We start from the raw sequence: 18,282 nt of genomic DNA, 5'->3' as shown, positions 1-18,282 counted from the left end.
ATCCCAGGGTTCTGGGATTGAGCCCCACATCGGGCTCCCTGCTCAGCGGGGAGCCTGCTTCTCCCTCTCCCACTCCCCTTGCTTGTGTTCCCTCTCTCGCTGTGTCTCTCCTCTGTCAAATAAATAAATAAAATCTTAAAAAAAAAAAAAAGTTGGTATAAATTACATGTTGTCTCTTTTCTACCTGTGTCCTAAACTAGACTAGAATCAACTTGTGGGCAAGAACAGTGTTACATATTTCTTTTGGCTCTCACTGAAACTAGCACAGTGCTTAGAACATTTTAAGGTTGAATCAGTGCATGCTGGTTAGGTAATTGTGACTAAAATTTGAGTTATGCGTTAGCCTAGAACTGATAATAAATAAGCTCTAGTCTGATGATAATATTTACTTCTCCTAACATCTGCCCTATCCAGAAATGACTTAAACCACTTCAGATTCCTCCGGTGAAATTAAAGATCACAAACACCAAAGTACTTGACTCTTTTATTTTCCCACGAGTTACTCAGAAGGTCACACTTGCCAATTCTAGTTCTTCTTCCACAACAGAACACTTTCCTACTTACAGGCTCTGAGAGAAAAACTGCAAATGAACAGAAACCAACCTTCTTAAACATATATAAGGAATCAAGACTTTTCTAAAACCATAATGTGAAAAGTCCTACTTCTTCCTTCTATGAAGCCAACTGTCACTCTATCCACTATTCCACCTGAACACGCTCCCATTTGAAACTGGATCACTCCCTTAAAATATTGGATTAGTAAAAACAAGAATGGTGAGTTCTATCGAATATTTTTGCATTTGCTCTTTGTGGTACTAATTAAAACACCAATTTATAATTTTTTAACACATTCAACAGTTCAACAAATGCATGATTCTTTTAATCTGACTGAAGCTGTAAGTCTACACTTGACTGGAGAAAATGTAAGAAAGTGCAGCATTGATTTCTGAAATTCCTTGTTCCGACTTCTCCTTTCAGTCCATCACTATTCCGCGTGTTCCTGCTCTTGTCCTGGAATTAGCCACCGAATGCTCTCAGTTCGAATGGTAGCATACATAATAAAACTAATCAAAAAGAATAAGGAAAATACAAGCAGCCAGTCCACACTTTTTATCAGAGTGCTGGGAAGAGGGCCTATTTGGTCAGCTTGAGTTACCACCACATTTTTCTTGGCTTCTATACCTGAAAGAGAAATCAGCTGTTTCGAATCAGATAAAAAACACATACGCTAAAGATCTTTCTGAAGTATTCTGCATGGTATGCAAAAAGATATGCAGTCTTAAAATAAACACCACACTAGTATATCTGGGATGGGTTTCACTTGCCTGTTAGTGTAATTTGTAACTTGCCTTTCTCCCACCACATCAAAGGAACAGGAACCCATTCAGCTGTTCAGAGCCTAAACACTAGAATTTCTGTGAATTCCTCAGAAGGGTCTTCGGGCATGGTTAAGAGTTGTCTTTTGTTCTCTTTGAGACCAAAATTCAACAAGTAACTGGTAAAGCTACTCTCAGGAGTCTACAGAATGTTTTCACAGGTGAAGGAACGCTAAATTCAAAATGCTTTTAAATAATTTACTGAAAAAATTGTTAGAACTAACCACCACTGAGATCAGAGATTACCAAAGATGCTGTGACTCCTCAATTTCTTTTAGGTTCTAAGTTTTCTTAGAGTGTTGAGCAAAATGGCTCCCTCTCTCCATATCAACCTGATTGACAATCAGGGGTCTGGTACTGTAAGACTTGAATAGCTAACTATCTGGTAACAACCCTTTCACTCCTATGAGGTAACTCAGCTCTTTGTTCTTTACTGTGAGATAGAAGTAATTAGATGCAACTTAATATATACGGAAGGTATGTTATAGCTTATTTTTATTTCCAGTGAATATACTTCAGGAAGAAGTGGGGTGCTCATAATTAAGGCATGAAAGCTTTTGTGGAGCAAACTTTTCCAAAGAAGAAAATTTCTTCAATATTCAGTGTTCAAACTTTTACAGAATAAAAAATAAGGCCACATGTTTTGGCAAATATTAAGGAATTAAAATAGCATCTGCATATGAATGAATAAATGGCACACCAGATAGCAACAAAAAGAAGATATAACCATATGCACCATCACGGTGAATCCCACAAACATAATGGTGACTGAAATAAGCCAGACACAGGGGAATCCATTATGTATGTCTCCATCAATATAAAGTTCAAAACAGGTAACACTAGTCCATGGTGTTAGAGGAGTCAAGGTGGTGGTTACCCTTGCAGGCAGGAGCAACAGTGCGGAGGGGATGGGCTGGTAACGTTCTCTCTGGGTCGGAGTCCTGGTTACCCAAGGCATTCACTTTGTGAAAATTAATCCCTCAGAACACCAAATATAATGCACACATTTGTGTAACTATTACACTTTAGTGAAAAACGTATATAAAAAGTTATCTACAGGTGTATGGTATGTGAATTATAGAATAATAAAGCTGGTTTTTTAAAGGTATCAATAATCATTAAAATTACCTATTCATGTTAAACTTGCCACTGATTGAGAGACTTTTAACAGAACCACAGTAGTTCACTAGAAAAGACGGTTTACATCTGAAAGCCAGTCTTGACTCCTTCACTTAAGGAGAGCAGACAGAAACCCACAGAAGGCATATACCTCCAGCAATAAAATCCTTTCTATGGCATATGATTTCTACATACCTGTCTGGTTAAAAATGAAGACTTTCAGTGTTTCCAATGTTCGGTCTGTATGATTAAATCTAGCCATTGGTTTAGCTCCTTGAAATAATAAGATGTTAGGAACAGCTACGGTGCCGAACCTGGTAGAAAGGCTATGACAGAAAGCAGTCAGTCAGACAACCTGAACTAAGAGTGGGTCTCCTCACACAGTTACCATATCAGAATGGATGGCAATAAATGAGAAAGCATCATTTTCCTGTGACCTACAGAGGTTTCTAATATTCAAACTATATGCTTATAGCTATTTCTGACCTTTTTCCTTATGGGTTGAGATTGGGGGCATTCCTGTTCTGCTGAGTTGCTTTCTATTACAAGGAACTACCCCGACACAGTTATTCCACTTTTTTTTTTTTGAGAGAGCGAGAATGAGAGAGAGAGAGAGAGAGTACATGAGGGGGGGAGGGTCAGAGGGAGAAGCAGGCTCCCCGCTGAGCAGGGAGCCCCAAGCGGGACTCAATCCCGGGACCCCAGGATCATGACCTGAGCCGAAGGCAGTCGCCCAACCAACTGAGTCACCCAGGCGCCCCTCCACTTTTTTTTTAAGTAAACTCTACCCCCAACGTGGGGCCGGAACTCACCACTGCAAGATCAAGGGTCGCATGCTCTACCGACTGAGCCAGCCAGGCATCCCCTAGTTATTCCGCTATTTAAGTTGCAAACTGCCAAAAGAGATCAGACCAGAAAATTCTAATTCATGGACAAAACACACTGTGTCAATTTACTTGACAGAAGAAATTTCAAACTCTCCAGAATGCCCATCTCCATCCCTCATACAAGATTCAACTTAAGTTAAGCAATTAGTTTGGTAAGTCGGCACATGAGGATCTACGGTCTAGCAGACACACCAGGAAGTTCACAACTGGGGCAGGAGGTAACACGATCTGAGAGGGACTGGTTCACCTTTACATAATACAGAGTCACGCTATAAGCTCTGGAGTCAAAACATGCGGGTTCAAGCCTCAGGTCTGTCACTGAGCCAGCTGTGTGAGCTTCGGGCGGACTATTTAACCTCTTTAAGCCTCAGTTTCCCCTGTGAGTAAAATGATAGTATTGGATAATCAGGATTTTTGTCTTTTGTAAACATGCTGTCACTTAAATATGAACATATGAGGCAAACACATGTCGCAGGCCATACAACAAGAACAAGTATCCTCCACTCTCCACAGTTAAGGCACCATAGCAGGCACTGAGACGGATGCATGGAGAAGACTGACCAAAGCAGATGATAAAAGCCTGCAGGGAATGGAAGCCCAAACCCAGAGTACTAAGCTGGTGCTGGGAGCCAGGCCTGCCGGCTTGGGGGCAGGGGAAGGCCCAATCAAAGTCTGACACTAACCTAGACTGTCCTTCCCATCAGTCTGCTCCCTTGGGCCAGTCCATGTAGATATTTCCCTGAAGCCCTTGTGAGAATTACTAATTTGCTGCGATTTCTTTCTCCCTAAACAAGTTTAGGTAAACATTGGCAGTTACATTACCCACACTGAAGATGAGTGGCGGGCAAAGTTTTACTCCAAATTTTTACTTGAGGGGCGCCTGGGTGGCTCAGTGGGTTAAGCGTTCAACTCTTGGTTTCGGCTCAGGTTGTAATCTCAGGTTGGGGGGATCAAGCCCCACGTCGGGCTTGGCGCTCAGTGGGGAGTCTGCTTCTCTCCCTCTCTCCCTGCTCACTTGGTCCCTCCCTCCCTCTGTCTCTCAAATAAATAAATACATCTTTAAAAAAATTTTTTTTTACTCAAAAAAGTTTTACTCAACTTCGCTTTTACCAATTTGACCATCTTCCAGACTCTCGAAACTGATTCACACACAACCTCCTGTGCCCGGCTAAAGGGCACGTGACGTAGGGGAGGAGGGTCACGCTTTATAACCCAAACACACTCACAGCACTGGGGAAATACAGAACATGTGAACAAAGCTCTTTATAACATAGCTCACTCAACATCTAAAAAAAACAAGAGCCCACTGAATAATATAAAACAAAAGTAAATGTCATTTTAAGGGCCTAAATTAGTTCATTAAATTAATTTACACACTGTCCACTAAGGAACACACATGCAAGAATAAATGTAAACAAGAGGAAGGAAGAACGGGGGAGGGAAAGAAAGAAATCCTGAGCAGACACACAACAGGGTGCTGAGTCAGGCTGCCAGGGGTGGAAACCTAAACCATGGGTGAGTCTCAGGAGGGTCCCACTTGTGACACTAATTTTGCTAATTCAGGCTGGCCAAGACCCTGAAGAGTCCTCTGCCCCCTGCCCTCACTGCCATCAGGTGGGGCCACCTTTAAATTCCACCCTGCAAACTGGTGCAGACCGTATGGAAAACAGGGTGGAGGTTCCTCAGAAAGCTAAAAATAGAACTACCCTAGAATCCAGCAATTGCACTACTAGGTATTTATCCAAAGGATACAAACATAGTGATTCGAAGGGGCACCTGCACCCCAGTGTTTGTAGCAGCAATGTCCACAATTGCCAAAATATGGAAAGAACCCAGATGTGCATCAACAGATCAACGGATAAAAAAGATGTGATGTATATACACACACACACACAATAGAATATTACCCAGCCATCAATAAGAATGAAATCTTGCCATGTGCAAGATGGATGCTAAGTCAGCCAGAGAAAGAAAGATACCACATGATTTCACTCATATGTGGAATTTAAGAAACAAAACAAATGAACATAAGGGAAGGGAAGGAAAAACAAAATAAGATAAAAACAGAGAAGGAGGCAAACCATAAGAGACTCTTAACTCTAGGGAACAAACTGAGGGTTGTTGGAGGGGGCAGAGGGTAGGGGGATGGCGTAACTGGGTGATGGGCATTAAGGAGGGCACGTGATGGAATGAGCAATGGGTGATATGCAAATGATGAATCACCTAATTCCAGCCCTGAAACTAAAAATATACTATATGTTAACTAAATTGAATTTAAATTTTAAAAAAATTATTAACTCAGTCATAGCAACTCATTCATTTATATAATGCGACCTAGGGCTAGATACTTATTTCTGTGCAAAATAGGGGAAAACTTATAGTACATACCCACTACACCTGTTTTGAGGACAAATGACATACAAAATGAAAAGTGCTTTCCCCAATATCTAGCACGTTGTAAGCCTTCAATAAACAATAGATGTAATTAACATAAAAATAGATAGATAGATAGAGATAGAGAGACAGATGATAGATAGATAAATTCCACTCTGCAGAGAACAGTCCCTCCTCTCCAGCGGCCTCCAGAAAGTGAGGCCTCAGCTCCCTGAGGAGTGTGACCACCCTCCCACTCACCCTTGTCTATCCCTCCCGCTAGTCCAGCTTCCATGGTCATACCTATCTCCCTCAGCTTCGAACTTAACTGACGACAACCTCCAAATAACTGCAAGCATTATCCAGAAGGATGACACGTTAAGCTCTACTCAGGGAACATACCTGCTGTGCTGAGATGCATCCAGTGCCAAAAAATGAAGAGCTGGAAATGCCCGGGGCAGAGAATTAAAATGAGGGGCCAAACTGGCAGAAAATCGGCACCACGGGGTGTAAAACAGGACTAGTGTGCAGTCACTACCATTTGGGTTTAGAAAATCCATAAGGTCCTGTGGTAAAAGAAACAAGTGTTAAAGTCAGCAGTAAATGTTCATGTACATTCTTCTCGAAGGATGCCCAAGAAACTGGAAACACAGCTGCCTCCAAGAAGAGGAGGCAGGAACACAGACAGGAGAGAGACTATAGGGTATCCCCTTAAGAACCTTTTGGGTTTTGAATCATAGGAACGCATGAATCAGCAGAAAAGTATTATCAAATAACAAATCATAAACTTTCCCATAAACTTTCTTGATAGTACTACAGAGCAATTTTAGTATTTTTCATAATGCATTAATTCAAACATTAAGTACCCACAAGGCACAGGCCATCGTCCCGACCTCTGACCTGTGCCTCTCACACACTCTAATGGCATTATTAAAGCACTGAGCTCTCAGGCCCCAATCATCAACTCAGCAGATCCAAATCTGTAAGCAGCTGAATCAATGTATTCGGCCAAAGGCTAGTTCAGTTCAAGGGTGCACCATCCCTGCCACCACCCTAACTCAGACTGCTGAAACTGCTCTCTCCTGGCCAAGTGTGTGACCTACAGAGCTGAGGCACAGTGTTCACCAGGCACTGAGGGGAGGGTGTGAGGCCAGCGCTGACCCCTGCACATGGAGGGGCTACGGATGCTCAATGTACCACATACCCTCATTTAAAATAAGCAGTCACGGTGTGCAGAGCTAGGATTTCTTCTCGTAGTACATAAGCAGCCTGAACTCAACCTGCTACCTGGCACACAGAAACACATCCTGCTACCTGTTTCCCACAGAAACAGTCAGTCATTATCTCAGTGTTCTCTTCAGAATTATCATTTATCCAATGGACTGGAAAAGCATGGCTGTGTTGGGGACAACTGTCTCAGCTCTCACTCCAGAGAAAACAGTGGAGTCAAGCTCTTTGAAGGAAAGAAATTTTTCATTAATATAAAAATGCTTCCCAGGGGTATCACCACACTAAACAATGCTAAATCACAATCTTAGTAATTCAGATATTTTTAACTTGCCTCTTTAATAAATACCTCATTTGGAAGAAGAAAAATGCTAAGATTCTGATGCCAAGTGCCCATCTGTCCACTGGGATTTTTTTTTTTTTAAGATTTATTTATTTACTTGAGACAGAGGGCATGAGTGCGGGGAGGGGCAGAGGGAGAGAATCTCCAGCAGACACTGTGCTGAGCACAGAGCCCGACCTGGGGCTCCATCTCACGACCCTGAGATCATGACCTGAGCGGAAACCAAGAGTCCCACGTAACCTATGGAGCCCCCCAGGCGGCCCTGTCCCCCGGGATTTTCATCATGAGGCTTGGTGCAGAGAGGACCCCGAGGGGGACCAGGCTCAAGCCGCCTAAAAAGCATAATCGACACTGGTTCTATCGCCTCCTCTCCCTACAAACATCATAGAGAGCCAAGTCGGTTTTCAGTGATGCAGCCATTAGATGCTGTCCCACTTGGAAAAGGACAAAGATTCTGACCCTCCATTTGAAAGTTGGCAGAGGGGCGCCTGGGTGGCTCAGCTGGTTAAGCGACTGCCTTCGGCTCAGGTCATGATCCTGGAGTCCCGGGATCGAGTCCCGCATCGGGCTCCCTGCTCGGCGGGGAGTCTGCTTCTCCCTCTGACCCTCCCCCTCTCATGTGCTCTCTCTCTCTCATTCTCTCTCTCAAATAAAAAAATAAAATCTTAAAAAAAAAAAGAAATTTATAGAACAGGGCACCTGGGTGGCTCAGTCGGTTAAGCGACTGCCTTCGGCTCAGGTCATGATCCTGGAGTCCCGGGATCGAGTCCCGCATCGGGCTCCCTGCTCGGCAGGGAGTCTGCTTCTCCCTCTGACCCTCCCCCCTCTCATGTGCTCTCTGTCTCTCATTCTCTCTGTCTCAAATAAATAAATAAAATCTTAAAAAAGTATCAAATCGTGAAATCAATATGCGGAAACAGAGAAAAGCGCTAAACCATTCCTTCTTACCTGTGACATATTTAAAATTTTCAGAGTGAAGTTTTCTAGTCCCGTCACATTTCTCTCCTCGCAGTTCACCTTGGGGGACTTGAGACTCTCCGTGTTATTGGCGTCCTCGGGTGGCGCCGGGTCGGATTCGGCCACTTCCGGCTCTGAGTAATACTCGTCCTCTCTGTCCTGGAAACTGGCCCCCCCGCCGTCCAGAGAGAAGAGGTGCTCTCGGAGACTGCACCGCGAGTCCTCCTCCCCTCGGGCCCCGCAGGTGCCGCCGCTGGGCTCGGGGCTCAGCTTGTCCTCGGTCTCGCCGGGGATCACGGACAGCAGCACCACGTGGTCGCCACCAGCGTCCAGCCCCAGCACAGCGCCGGCCTTTCCTGCGGGCTTTTTGTGGCCCGCGGGGCCGCGCGAGGGCTCCTCCTCACTCGCAGACACAGCTCCCGCCTGCAGAGCGAGAGCACGCTGCTCCTCCGACTGCAAGTGACCGCTCTCCTCTGCAACCAAAACATGCCAGCACGTTCACGCTCCTAAGTCCCTTCCAAGTATATGAACCCAAAAAGGAATTACAGTTCCCCTACAGAGGAAAAAGGTACCCTTCCCATGAAGCTACCAGAGGGCCACCCACCATTCTCCAGATCATGAAGGAGGTCACCAGGAGGTACCAGATTAATGAATGTCAAATACAATGTGGACCAATCCATATCTTCATGTGATACCTGCTCTCTTGCCGTGTGGATTATAAGCAAAAACATTCCAGTGCAGACATCCAATGAGGAAAACAGAACACAAACACCTTAACAATTTCATTTGTTTGATGAGAATATCCAACAAAATAATGATGCTTTTATAGAAGATTCTACCATAGCAAAGCATCCTTGCACACATTACAACAGCCCTGTGAGCCCAGCAGGACAAAGGTTACCATCCCCTCTTAACGGAGGACCAAGCTGAGGCACAGAGAGGCAGTGGAATGCCCAACAGCACACAAGCCAATAAGCAGCAGAGCCAGGTCTCTGAGTGAAGTCTTCTGGCTGCTACTCAGATGGGGCCTTACCCTCCCCATGATACCTCAGGAGTTGCTGTGCCTCCTGGCCTGAGAACACTGCCCCACCCATACAGCATATCCAGCCTGAGGTGGCCTCTCCTGCCTGCAGCCCTTGGGAGTGCCAGGAGGTGCACCCCACAGGGCCGGGGCAGCAGCAGGGCAAAGGAGGACGTTCCTCCCACTCTGGAGCCACTAGATAGGGCTTGGGCAAAATGCTCTGAGAAGGGAAGACTCTGGGGAAGTCTCATACATCCAGGGAGGAATCTCCACTCACCTCTGTAACAGTGACTCCTGCCTCCAACTCCCATTAACCCAACCAGAGCAGCCAGACTCAGTGCCAGGCACTGACCAGGGAGAACCAATGAGCCCAACTGTACTCAGACAAGCTCGCCATGTGGCTGGAAAACCCTCAGCCATGCCAACAGCATGTCACCGAAGTGTGAAAAACCAACTGGCTTTCAAGTTGGGGAGGGGTCTGGGAGCTTCCTAAGGTATGCACCTTTGTATAAGGTCTCAAAGAATATCCGCAAAGAGATGCACAGATTCATTCAGCAATTCAAAAACCTTCTCTGAGAATTCTGCTTCTGGCTAAGCTGGAGTAAGAGGGACCAGATTTACCCTCCCTAGTGAAACAACCCAAAAATGGCCAAAAATGTGAACCAGTTTCAGGAGACTAGTTAGCAGGCAACCAAGGATAGGGATCCCTGAGAAACAGGAAGAGAAATAAACAGGAGAGCGTTACAAGTGCTCCAGCTTACCACCTGAGGGAATGCCTGCCCTGGGGCTCAGGGAGGCAGAAGGAAGCAGGCAGACCCCAGCACTCCTCAAATTGAGGAGACGGTACTAAGGGTACAGAGAGACCAAGAAAGCTAGAGTCTGTGGGACAGAATAGTACAGATGGGCAAGCTGCAGTGAGAGGACTCCAGAGACCTGCCGAGTAACCCCCATCGAGTACACTGGTCAGCATTTACATGTGAGTAAGTTCCCAAAGCTAGGCAAAGAACCGCCCAAAAGGATCAGAGACAACAGTACCCAACCCTCACACAGAGCTGGGAAGCGTACCTGTTCCCACCCGCTAGACTGGAAAACCTCACAATTCACAGAGCACTGGGGAGAGTACACAAAAGTAGTGGGGCAAAATTAATCCTACAGTAAATACAGCTCTGCTCTCGTCTAACAAACCTTAAAAGCCAGGATCAAACCATGCTCAGCTAACTTAACTGTACCCTAGAACAAACTCATGAATATTTAGAGGAATACTAAAATATCCAGCACTCAACAAGGTCAAATTTATGTCTGGCATCCAATCAAAAGCTACCAGGCATGCAAAAAAGCAGGAAAATATGATCAATAATGAGAACAGTAATTAACTAATTAAAACTGACCCCCAGCTTGCAGATGTCAGAACTAGGAGATAAGGATATTAAAACAGTAATTATAATTCCATTACATATGTTCAGAAAGTTAAGCAGGTAAAGGGACATAAAATATAAAAGACCTGCATCAAAATGCAAATCAAAACCACACAGATCTTACCTCACACCTGTCAGATTAGCTATTATCAAAAAGACAAATAACGAGTGCTGGTGAGGATGTGGAAAGAAAAGGAAACCCTTGTGCACTCTTGGAAGGAATGTAAATTACTACAGCTATTGTGGAAAACAGTATGGAGGTTCCTCAAAAAATTAAAAATGTAATTACCATATGATCCAGCAATTCCATTTCTGGGTGGAACAAAAACACTAATTTGAAAAAATACATGCACCCCATGTTCACTGCAGCCTTATTTACAAAAGCCATGGAAGCAACCTAAGTGTCTACCAAAGGATGAATGGAAAAGAACATAGAATCACACAATATTATTATTATTATTCAGTCACAAAAAGAGGAAACCTTGCTATTTGCAACAACATGGATGGACCATTACGCTACATGGTGATAAATCTCAGAAAGACAAATACCATATGCTCTCACTTACATGTGGAGTCTTTAAAAATAAATAAATAAATAAATAAATAGCTTATAGATGCAGAGAACAGACTGATGGTTGCCAGAGGTGATGGTGGGGGGAGGGGATGAAATGGGTGAAATGGTCAGAAAGTACAAATTTCCAGTTACAAAATAATTCATGGGAATGTAAGGTACTGTATGGTGACTCTAGTTAATAATACTGCCTTGCATATTTGAAAGTTGCTGAGAGTAAACTAAAAGTTCTCATCATGAGAAAAAAATTTAACTAGGCATGGTGTCAGATGTTAACTAGACTTACTATGGTGATCATTTTGCAATTATACAAAGATTAAATCATTGTTGTACACCTGCAACTAACATGTTTACATTAATTATAATTTTTTATAATTTTTTTTTTAAGATTTTATTTATTTATTTGAGAGAGAGAATGAGAGAGAGAGAGCATGAGGGGGGCAGGGTCAGAGGGAGAAGCAGACTCCCTGCTGAGCAGGGAGCCCGATGCGGGACTCGATCCAGGGACTCCAGGATCATGACCTGAGCCGAAGGCAGTCGTTTAACCAACTGAGCCACCCAGACGCCCTATAATTTTTTTTAAAAGACCCAAATTGTACTCTGGCAACGAAAACTACAACATCTGAAATGAAAACTGCACTGGGTGGGATTAACAGCAAATTAGGCATTGCAGAAGAAAAGACTAGTGAATTTGAAAGCATAGCAACAGAACCTATCCAAAATCAAACATACAATGAAAACAAGAATCCAAAGAAACGAAGAGAATCAGTGAGCTATGGGACAGTTTCAAGTGGCCTAACGTACAGATCATGAGAATACCCAGAAAGGGGGGGGGGGGTGTGGACAGAAAAAGTATTTGAATAATAACCAAAAACTGCACAAACTTGATGAAAATCATAAATGCACAGATCTAAGAAGTTCAGCAAACCCCAAGCTCAATGAACTACACCAAGATATTATCATAATCAAATTGCTCAAAACCAGTGACAAAGACAAAAATCTTAAAAGCAGCCAGAGAAAAAAGACATGCTACGTACAGAGAAAGAAAGATAAAGATGACAGCAGATTCCTTGTTGGGAACAATGCAAGCAAGATGAGTAGCAACATTAAAGTACTGAAAGGAAAAAACTGTAAACTTAAAATTCTATACCCAGGAAAATATCTTTCAAAAATGAAGGGAAGGAGTGCCTGCGTGGCTCAGACGGTTAAGCGTCTGCCTTCGGCTCAGGTTATGACCTCAGTGTCCTGGGATCGTCCTGTCTCACATCAGACTCCCTGCTCAGCAGGGAGTCGGCTTCTCCCTCTCCCTCTACCCCTACCCCCTGGCTCATGCTCTGTCTCTCTCTCAAATAAATAAAATCTTTTTTAAAAAAGAAAAAAAGAAGGGAAAATAAATACCTTTTCAGAAATATTAAAAGCTAAAAGAATTCATCACCAACAAACACCCAGAACAAGAATTTTAAAGGAATTCCTTCAGGCCGAAGAAAAATAATACCGGATGGAAATATGGATCAACACAGAAGAATGGAGAGCACAAGAAACAGTAAGTACACTGATAAATATACACAATCTTTCTGAAAGTGTAGCTATGAAGGGGACAAGAAAGCCAGGGTAGGTGATAGGGGGCCAAAGAAGGTTTCTGTTTCGGCTTTTAGGACAGAGGAGAAGTTTAAGGATATATCAAGTTGATGGGAACGTGGGAGAGAAGGGCACGAGAACAACAAAGGTTAGACAGGGCAGCCAGAGGCTACACATCTGGAGAACAAAGGATGCTGGGTATGGGGGCCAACCCTCCTCCCAAATGCCCAGCTCCACAGACATCTGCTCTCTTGGAATCTAACCAGCATCTTAGGTCTCACAAGTACACAGAAAATGCCAAGATCCCGAAAGAACCTCAGGAGAAAAAAAATCAGGGCAGAAATGAGAACCTGGCTCTCTCTGATCACCCTCATAAAAATGGATAGATGTCCCCTGCAAAAAATCAAAAGGGAGTCTGAGTGAAGCACAGAGCTGGTATTTTCAGTTCAGGAGGGTTATTTTTCCCTCCTATGAAAGAGTTAAGTAGACAGTACACATTAGGAACCAAAACATTCTTATGCCCTCAGGTACCAGTGTTTTCACTCAAGTATTGGGAAGAGAGGAAACTGTGAAGTATCCCACACCAAGACAGAAATGACGTACTGTGTGAGAGTCGCTGAACCCTTGCAGCGTCACGTGCCTTTAAAGAGACTGCTTCTTAACCTCAACACGCTGACTACAGTGTGAGCCACGCAAAAACGACAATCACTGCATCACTGACAGCAAGGAAGATATCTGGAGATCGCTGCCAGGGAGCCCTGGCCTAGGTCAGATCCTTCACACCCTTCCAGTTTTGCTCAGAAGGTTCTCTACCAGCCGCAGGTTTTTCACAATGGCTTCTGTGGCAGCGATTCCAGGCCCCACATGGTGTGGCCACTGTCCACACTCTGAACGAGTTCCACCAGACATCTCGGTCCCCGAACACTCGCGATCTCCTCCATCTACCTCAGTATTGTCCTGAGGGCCGTTTCTCTGCCAGGGAAGCCCTCCACTGGCTCCCTTGCTGGCTAATCTGACTCAACGTTCAGATCTTACCCTAAACTTCACCTCTGTAAGGTGAACTTCACCCTGCCTGACCCTCAGACCAGAGGGGTCTCCCATAAGAGCATGCAGTAATACCCTGGGACTCTCCTTGAAGCATTTTCCACTGTTGGAATTTACTTAATTATTTGTAGTCATTTAATGCCTGTCCTCCCCAGCAGATAGGAGGGTGGGCCTGTTTCTCTATCTGGCTCACCACTGTACCTCAAGTGCCCAGCAGAGCATGTGACATGTGATGGGTGCTAAGCAAAAATCTGCTAGTTGACTGCCTAGTGAAGACAGGCATGGGGGTGCTGAAGCCAGGAGGGGGTTCCTGTGCCTTGACACCTGGATAGCACTGCTACATCCAGTTGTGCATCTGCCAGTGGGGTCCACTACAGACCAAAAAGCCTTGGATTTTCAGCCACCCTAAAAGGGACCCAGGTGGTGAAAGTCCTTCTGTCCTCACCCCATCACGGCCTCGCCATGATGACCAATGGCCCACCGATGGCTGGTGTTATCCTCAGGTCTGCGTGCACATGGCCCAGACTGCTAGGGGGGGCTCCCATCACACTGACTACAACAAGAAGTCAGTGCCCTGAATCAACAAGATTCTGCCTGGAGACAGCACACTCAACATGGGCAATGTGAGGAAAGATGCGTAAAGAGGCCCCCGACATGTGTGCAGGATGTCAGAGAAACCAAAAGCAATGGTAAGGAACTTCAGGGCCAGTAATGGCCGAGAGCGAGCCAGTTACCACTCAAAGACCTTAAGAGTTCAGAAGCAGCGACAGTCACAGAACCTTGGAACAGTGTGCTCACCCTTCTAGAAGCTGTGACTGGAAGGACAAAGCCAACCCATGATAACCCCTAAGGGAGGAAGCTGAGAGGATCAATATCCTGACCTCACGCTCCCTTCATTCCAACCCACAGGAAGCCAGAAGGCAAGACGGCCAGTTGTCACGCCATACAGGACAGCCACTCGGGGCACAGCGCAGGGTAGGCAAGGCTAGAGAACGATCTGGGGAACAAACAAAAGCTATCCAGCACATGCTGGCCCTTCTCTGAAGCTGGTGGTTAAGCGTAGTGACAGAAATGTAGTACAGAGGTTTGACCGTGAAGTAGGCAGGCATGAGCTTGAATCATGGCTCCTCAACTTCTGGCTGTTGGAGACCCTGGCAGAACACTTACTGACACTGAGTCTCGGTTTACTCATCTGTAAAACAGGAACCAGAGCAACAGCTACTTCATAAACATTTGAAGATTAAATAAGATGATGCTCATAAAGCACAAAGCACAGGACCTGGCACATAACCAGTCCTCTCATCAACGATAATTGTGTTACTATTCTTCCCCCTTCCTCCTGCTCAGCCACCCAGCTGCCCTGCCTCCTTCCAGGACACCTCACGCAAAGCAAAGACCTGCCTGCCCCTGTAGTGAATGACCAGCAAGGCCGAAAGGTCTAGACTTTAACAAACTGTGAGGAGTGGGGTGACGCAGCCCTGAGGATAAGGCCCCACTCCTGGCCCGAGCCCTGCCTCCAGGGTGGCTGCCTCCCCGCCTGAGGATGCCCCAAGAGCATGCCACGGCAAGCAGCGGGTTACCCGGGGAGTCTCGTCAGTTTTCTCATCTGTCCTTCGTGCAGGCAACCTGAGCAAGAGCGGCCTTCTTTAAAAAGTGACCCATCGGGGCACCTGGGTGGCTCAGTTGGTTAAGCGACTGCCTTCGGCTCAGGTCATGATCCTGGAGTCCCGGGATCGAGTCCCGCATCAGGCTCTCTGCTCGGCAGGGAGTCTGCTTCTCCCTCTGACCCTCCCCCCTCTCATGTGTTCTCTCTCATTCTGTCTCAAATAAATAAATAAAATCTTTAAAAAATAAATAAATAAATAAATAAATAAATAAAAAGTGACCCATCGAGGTACCAAATAAAGCGTGGGCTCTGCAGGCAGAAAGACAGGCTCTGCCATGACCTGAAGGGCAAACTCAGGCTCTCTGAGCTCCGCGCCTCCACCTGTAACGTGGAGATAGTCTTGCAGCCTCTCTCCTACGGTGGGTGCGAGGTTTAACTGAGATAAGGCACAGTTCCTGCCTCCGCGTAAGGGCACCGGAAATGTCGGCTATTCGTGATGATTTGTATCATTCATAGTAAAGGGTATGCCTCAGTAGGCGCTAAGACACTGTCACTCCCGCCGGACTGACGCCTGCTGCGGGGGCCTGCACGGGCTCCCCGCCACCGCGGACCACCACTCGGGGCCACCCAGGCGGAAAGAGGTCGGGACGACGCGCGGCAGGTGCCAGGAAAAGCCGAGGGGCGCGCCGCGGGCCCCCGCGCGGGTGAAAGCGCCGCCCGAGCGCACCCCCACCGCTCCCTGCCATGTCACTCGCCGCCGCCTGCCGCCCCGGGCCACGGCCCCAGCCCCCGCCCCAGCCCGCACTCACCCTCCAGGCCGCGGGCGGGAGGCCCCAGCACCCACAGCAGGACCTGCCACCAGCCGAGGAGCCGCATGGCGCGGGGCTAGAAGCGGCCGGGACCAGCACCCAGGCCGCAGGGCAACCGGCGCACGGCGACGCGCGTCGCGCTCCCGGCCTCCCGGAGGCCTGGGGGGCGGGGGAGGGGAGCCGCGAGCGCGATCCCGTGCCGCCATCTTGGCAGCTGGCAGCGGCCGCGGGCGCCATCTTGGAAGCGGGCGGCCTGCCTCTGGCCTTTGGCTTCCGGTGCTTGGGATTCGCGGCCGTTCAGGAGCCGAGCGCCGGACACCTGGGGTCGCCTCGAACCTTCCTGACCGCCAACCCCTTGACGGAGTTCCAACAGAAGCCAGCGGCCCTCTTTCTTCGCGCGCCAGCCGGTCTGGCTGCTGGCAGCACACACTGCGCCTGTGTGGCGCTTCATTCCGGGGCCCCAACGGCCCGGAAGCCTCCTCCTTCGAGCGCCCCGAATCTCCTGCCTTACCCCTGTCCCCCTACCTACGGTTGCCAGGTGAAATACAGGGTGCCCAGTTAAATCTGCATTTCACAGAAGCCACGAATAGTTTTTTTTCCACTCCAAGAAACAGACGAATTTTCCAACGTAACTTTGTCCTGTAATTGTATTTGCTGCGTCTGGTCACCCTAACCCTACCTCCTGTGCACTCAGGGCGGGCAGTTTTGGGATGGTGGTTGGTGGATTTGCAGGGCAATCCCCCGCTCCCTGATCCACCGCCCAAGACCCGGGCCTGGAGGAGGCTGGGCCACCGCCCGCGAACAGCTCGGGAAGGACCTGGAAGCAGGAAGGCCTGGATGGGGAGGGGAGGTGTGCGGCAGGGCTGGGCTCCGCATTCCGGAGCTGGGCGGGGGCGGGGGAGGGCGGAGGAGGGACCTAAGAGACAATGCTCAGAGGTCGGAAGAAGGGCTCTTAGGTCTGCAGTTGAGGAAGGGCCTCCTGGGGCACCTGGGTGGCTCAGTCGTTAAGTGTCTGCCTTCGGCTCAGGTCGTGATCCCAGGGTCCTGGGATCGAGCCCCGCATCGGGCTCCCTGCTCAGCGGGAAGCCTGCTTCTCCCTCTCCCACTCCCCCTGCTTGTGTTCCCTCTCTCGCTATGTCTCTGTCAAATAAATAAAATCTTAAAAAAAAAAAAAAAAAAAAAAGAGGAAGGGCCTCCTAAAATCAATAAAGCGAGTTTCGAGCGGGGGCCCGGGCTACATCAGCGCAGACAGTGCTGCTGTGGAACTTTAAGAGGCTGGAAACACAGAAATGGACTTCAAAGATCTTTACATCAAATCATTGGTAGTTACAGCAACGTAAAGAGGAACCTAGGCTTTTTTTGGCCATGTGGGGAATCCCAAATCCAACGTTTATAGGAGTGTATGGTCGGTCAGCAAATTATGTTAACTTCTCTTAAGTTGTTTCTTTTTTTTTTTTCTTTTTGAGAGAGAGAGAGCAGAAGAGCAGGATGTGAGGCAGAGGGAGAAGCAGGCTCCCCGCTGAGTAGGGCCCCCCCCCTCCCTTCTCCCCCGAGGTTCGATTCAGATCCAGGGACTCCAGGATCATGACCTGAGCCAAAGGCAGACTCTTAACCGACTGAGCCACCCAGGCGCCCCAAGTTCAGTTTTTTCATCTGTAAGGCGGGATGAATTTATACAGAGTTATGTGGACTAAATGAGATGTAAAGTGATGAGCACAGTGCATAATGCACAGTAAGCACATCAGAGTGTTAGCCATTATTATTTGGATCATACAATTCTAGTGGAGTAACCATAGTCCCCTGGTGCCCATCAAAGACTGTTAAACCAGAAAGATGTATCATCAATCTGACCTCACTGACTATTCTTCCCTTCTAAATAAACCGCCAGGGTTTTGCTATGGTAAGTTCTCAAGTGCCCCTGGGTCCAGGAGACAATGAACAACATGGAGGAAACAG

General features: G+C 46.9%; 1 protein-coding gene across 2 annotated transcripts; it reads right to left on the bottom strand.

The window, feature by feature from the left end:
* Positions 1-471: 471 nt before the first annotated feature.
* On the bottom strand, positions 472-16,989 carry TXNDC15 (thioredoxin domain containing 15). Of its 2 annotated transcripts, none has more exons than XM_045892813.3 (5): positions 16,327-16,989; positions 8,274-8,755; positions 6,158-6,321; positions 2,691-2,821; positions 472-1,182 (listed from the first exon to the last, which is right to left on the bottom strand). In XM_045892813.3, exons 1-5 carry the CDS (start codon positions 16,391-16,393, stop codon positions 986-988), a joined length of 1,041 nt encoding a protein of 346 aa, XP_045748769.1. In that variant the 5' UTR covers positions 16,394-16,989; the 3' UTR covers positions 472-985. The 2 variants fall into 2 exon arrangements, with proteins under 2 accessions (XP_045748769.1, XP_064451994.1); XM_064595924.1 differs by lacking the exon at positions 16,327-16,989 and adding an exon at positions 8,887-11,593.
* Between the last annotated feature and the right edge of the window lie 1,293 nt (positions 16,990-18,282).

The sequence above is a fragment of the Mirounga angustirostris genome, unplaced genomic scaffold, assembly GCF_029215605.1.
Source record: "Mirounga angustirostris isolate CCGP_5_RB_7025 unplaced genomic scaffold, mMirAng1.0.hap1 SCAF_7, whole genome shotgun sequence".
Lineage (NCBI taxonomy): Eukaryota > Metazoa > Chordata > Mammalia > Carnivora > Phocidae > Mirounga > Mirounga angustirostris.
This window is presented reverse-complemented; position numbering and strand designations above follow the sequence as displayed.

Excerpts from the sequence above, each read along its gene's own strand:
- TXNDC15 (XM_064595924.1), bottom strand. The coding sequence starts at position 9,013 with ATGTTTTTGCTTATAATCCACACGGCAAGAGAGCAGGTATCACATGAA. Across the intron at positions 8,756-8,886 it reads CCTTCATGATCTGGAGAATG|AGGAGAGCGGTCACTTGCAG; the intron begins GTGGGTGGCCCT and ends TTTTGGTTGCAG. Across the intron at positions 1,183-2,690 it reads CTTCATTTTTAACCAGACAG|GTATAGAAGCCAAGAAAAAT; the intron begins GTATGTAGAAAT and ends TTTCTCTTTCAG.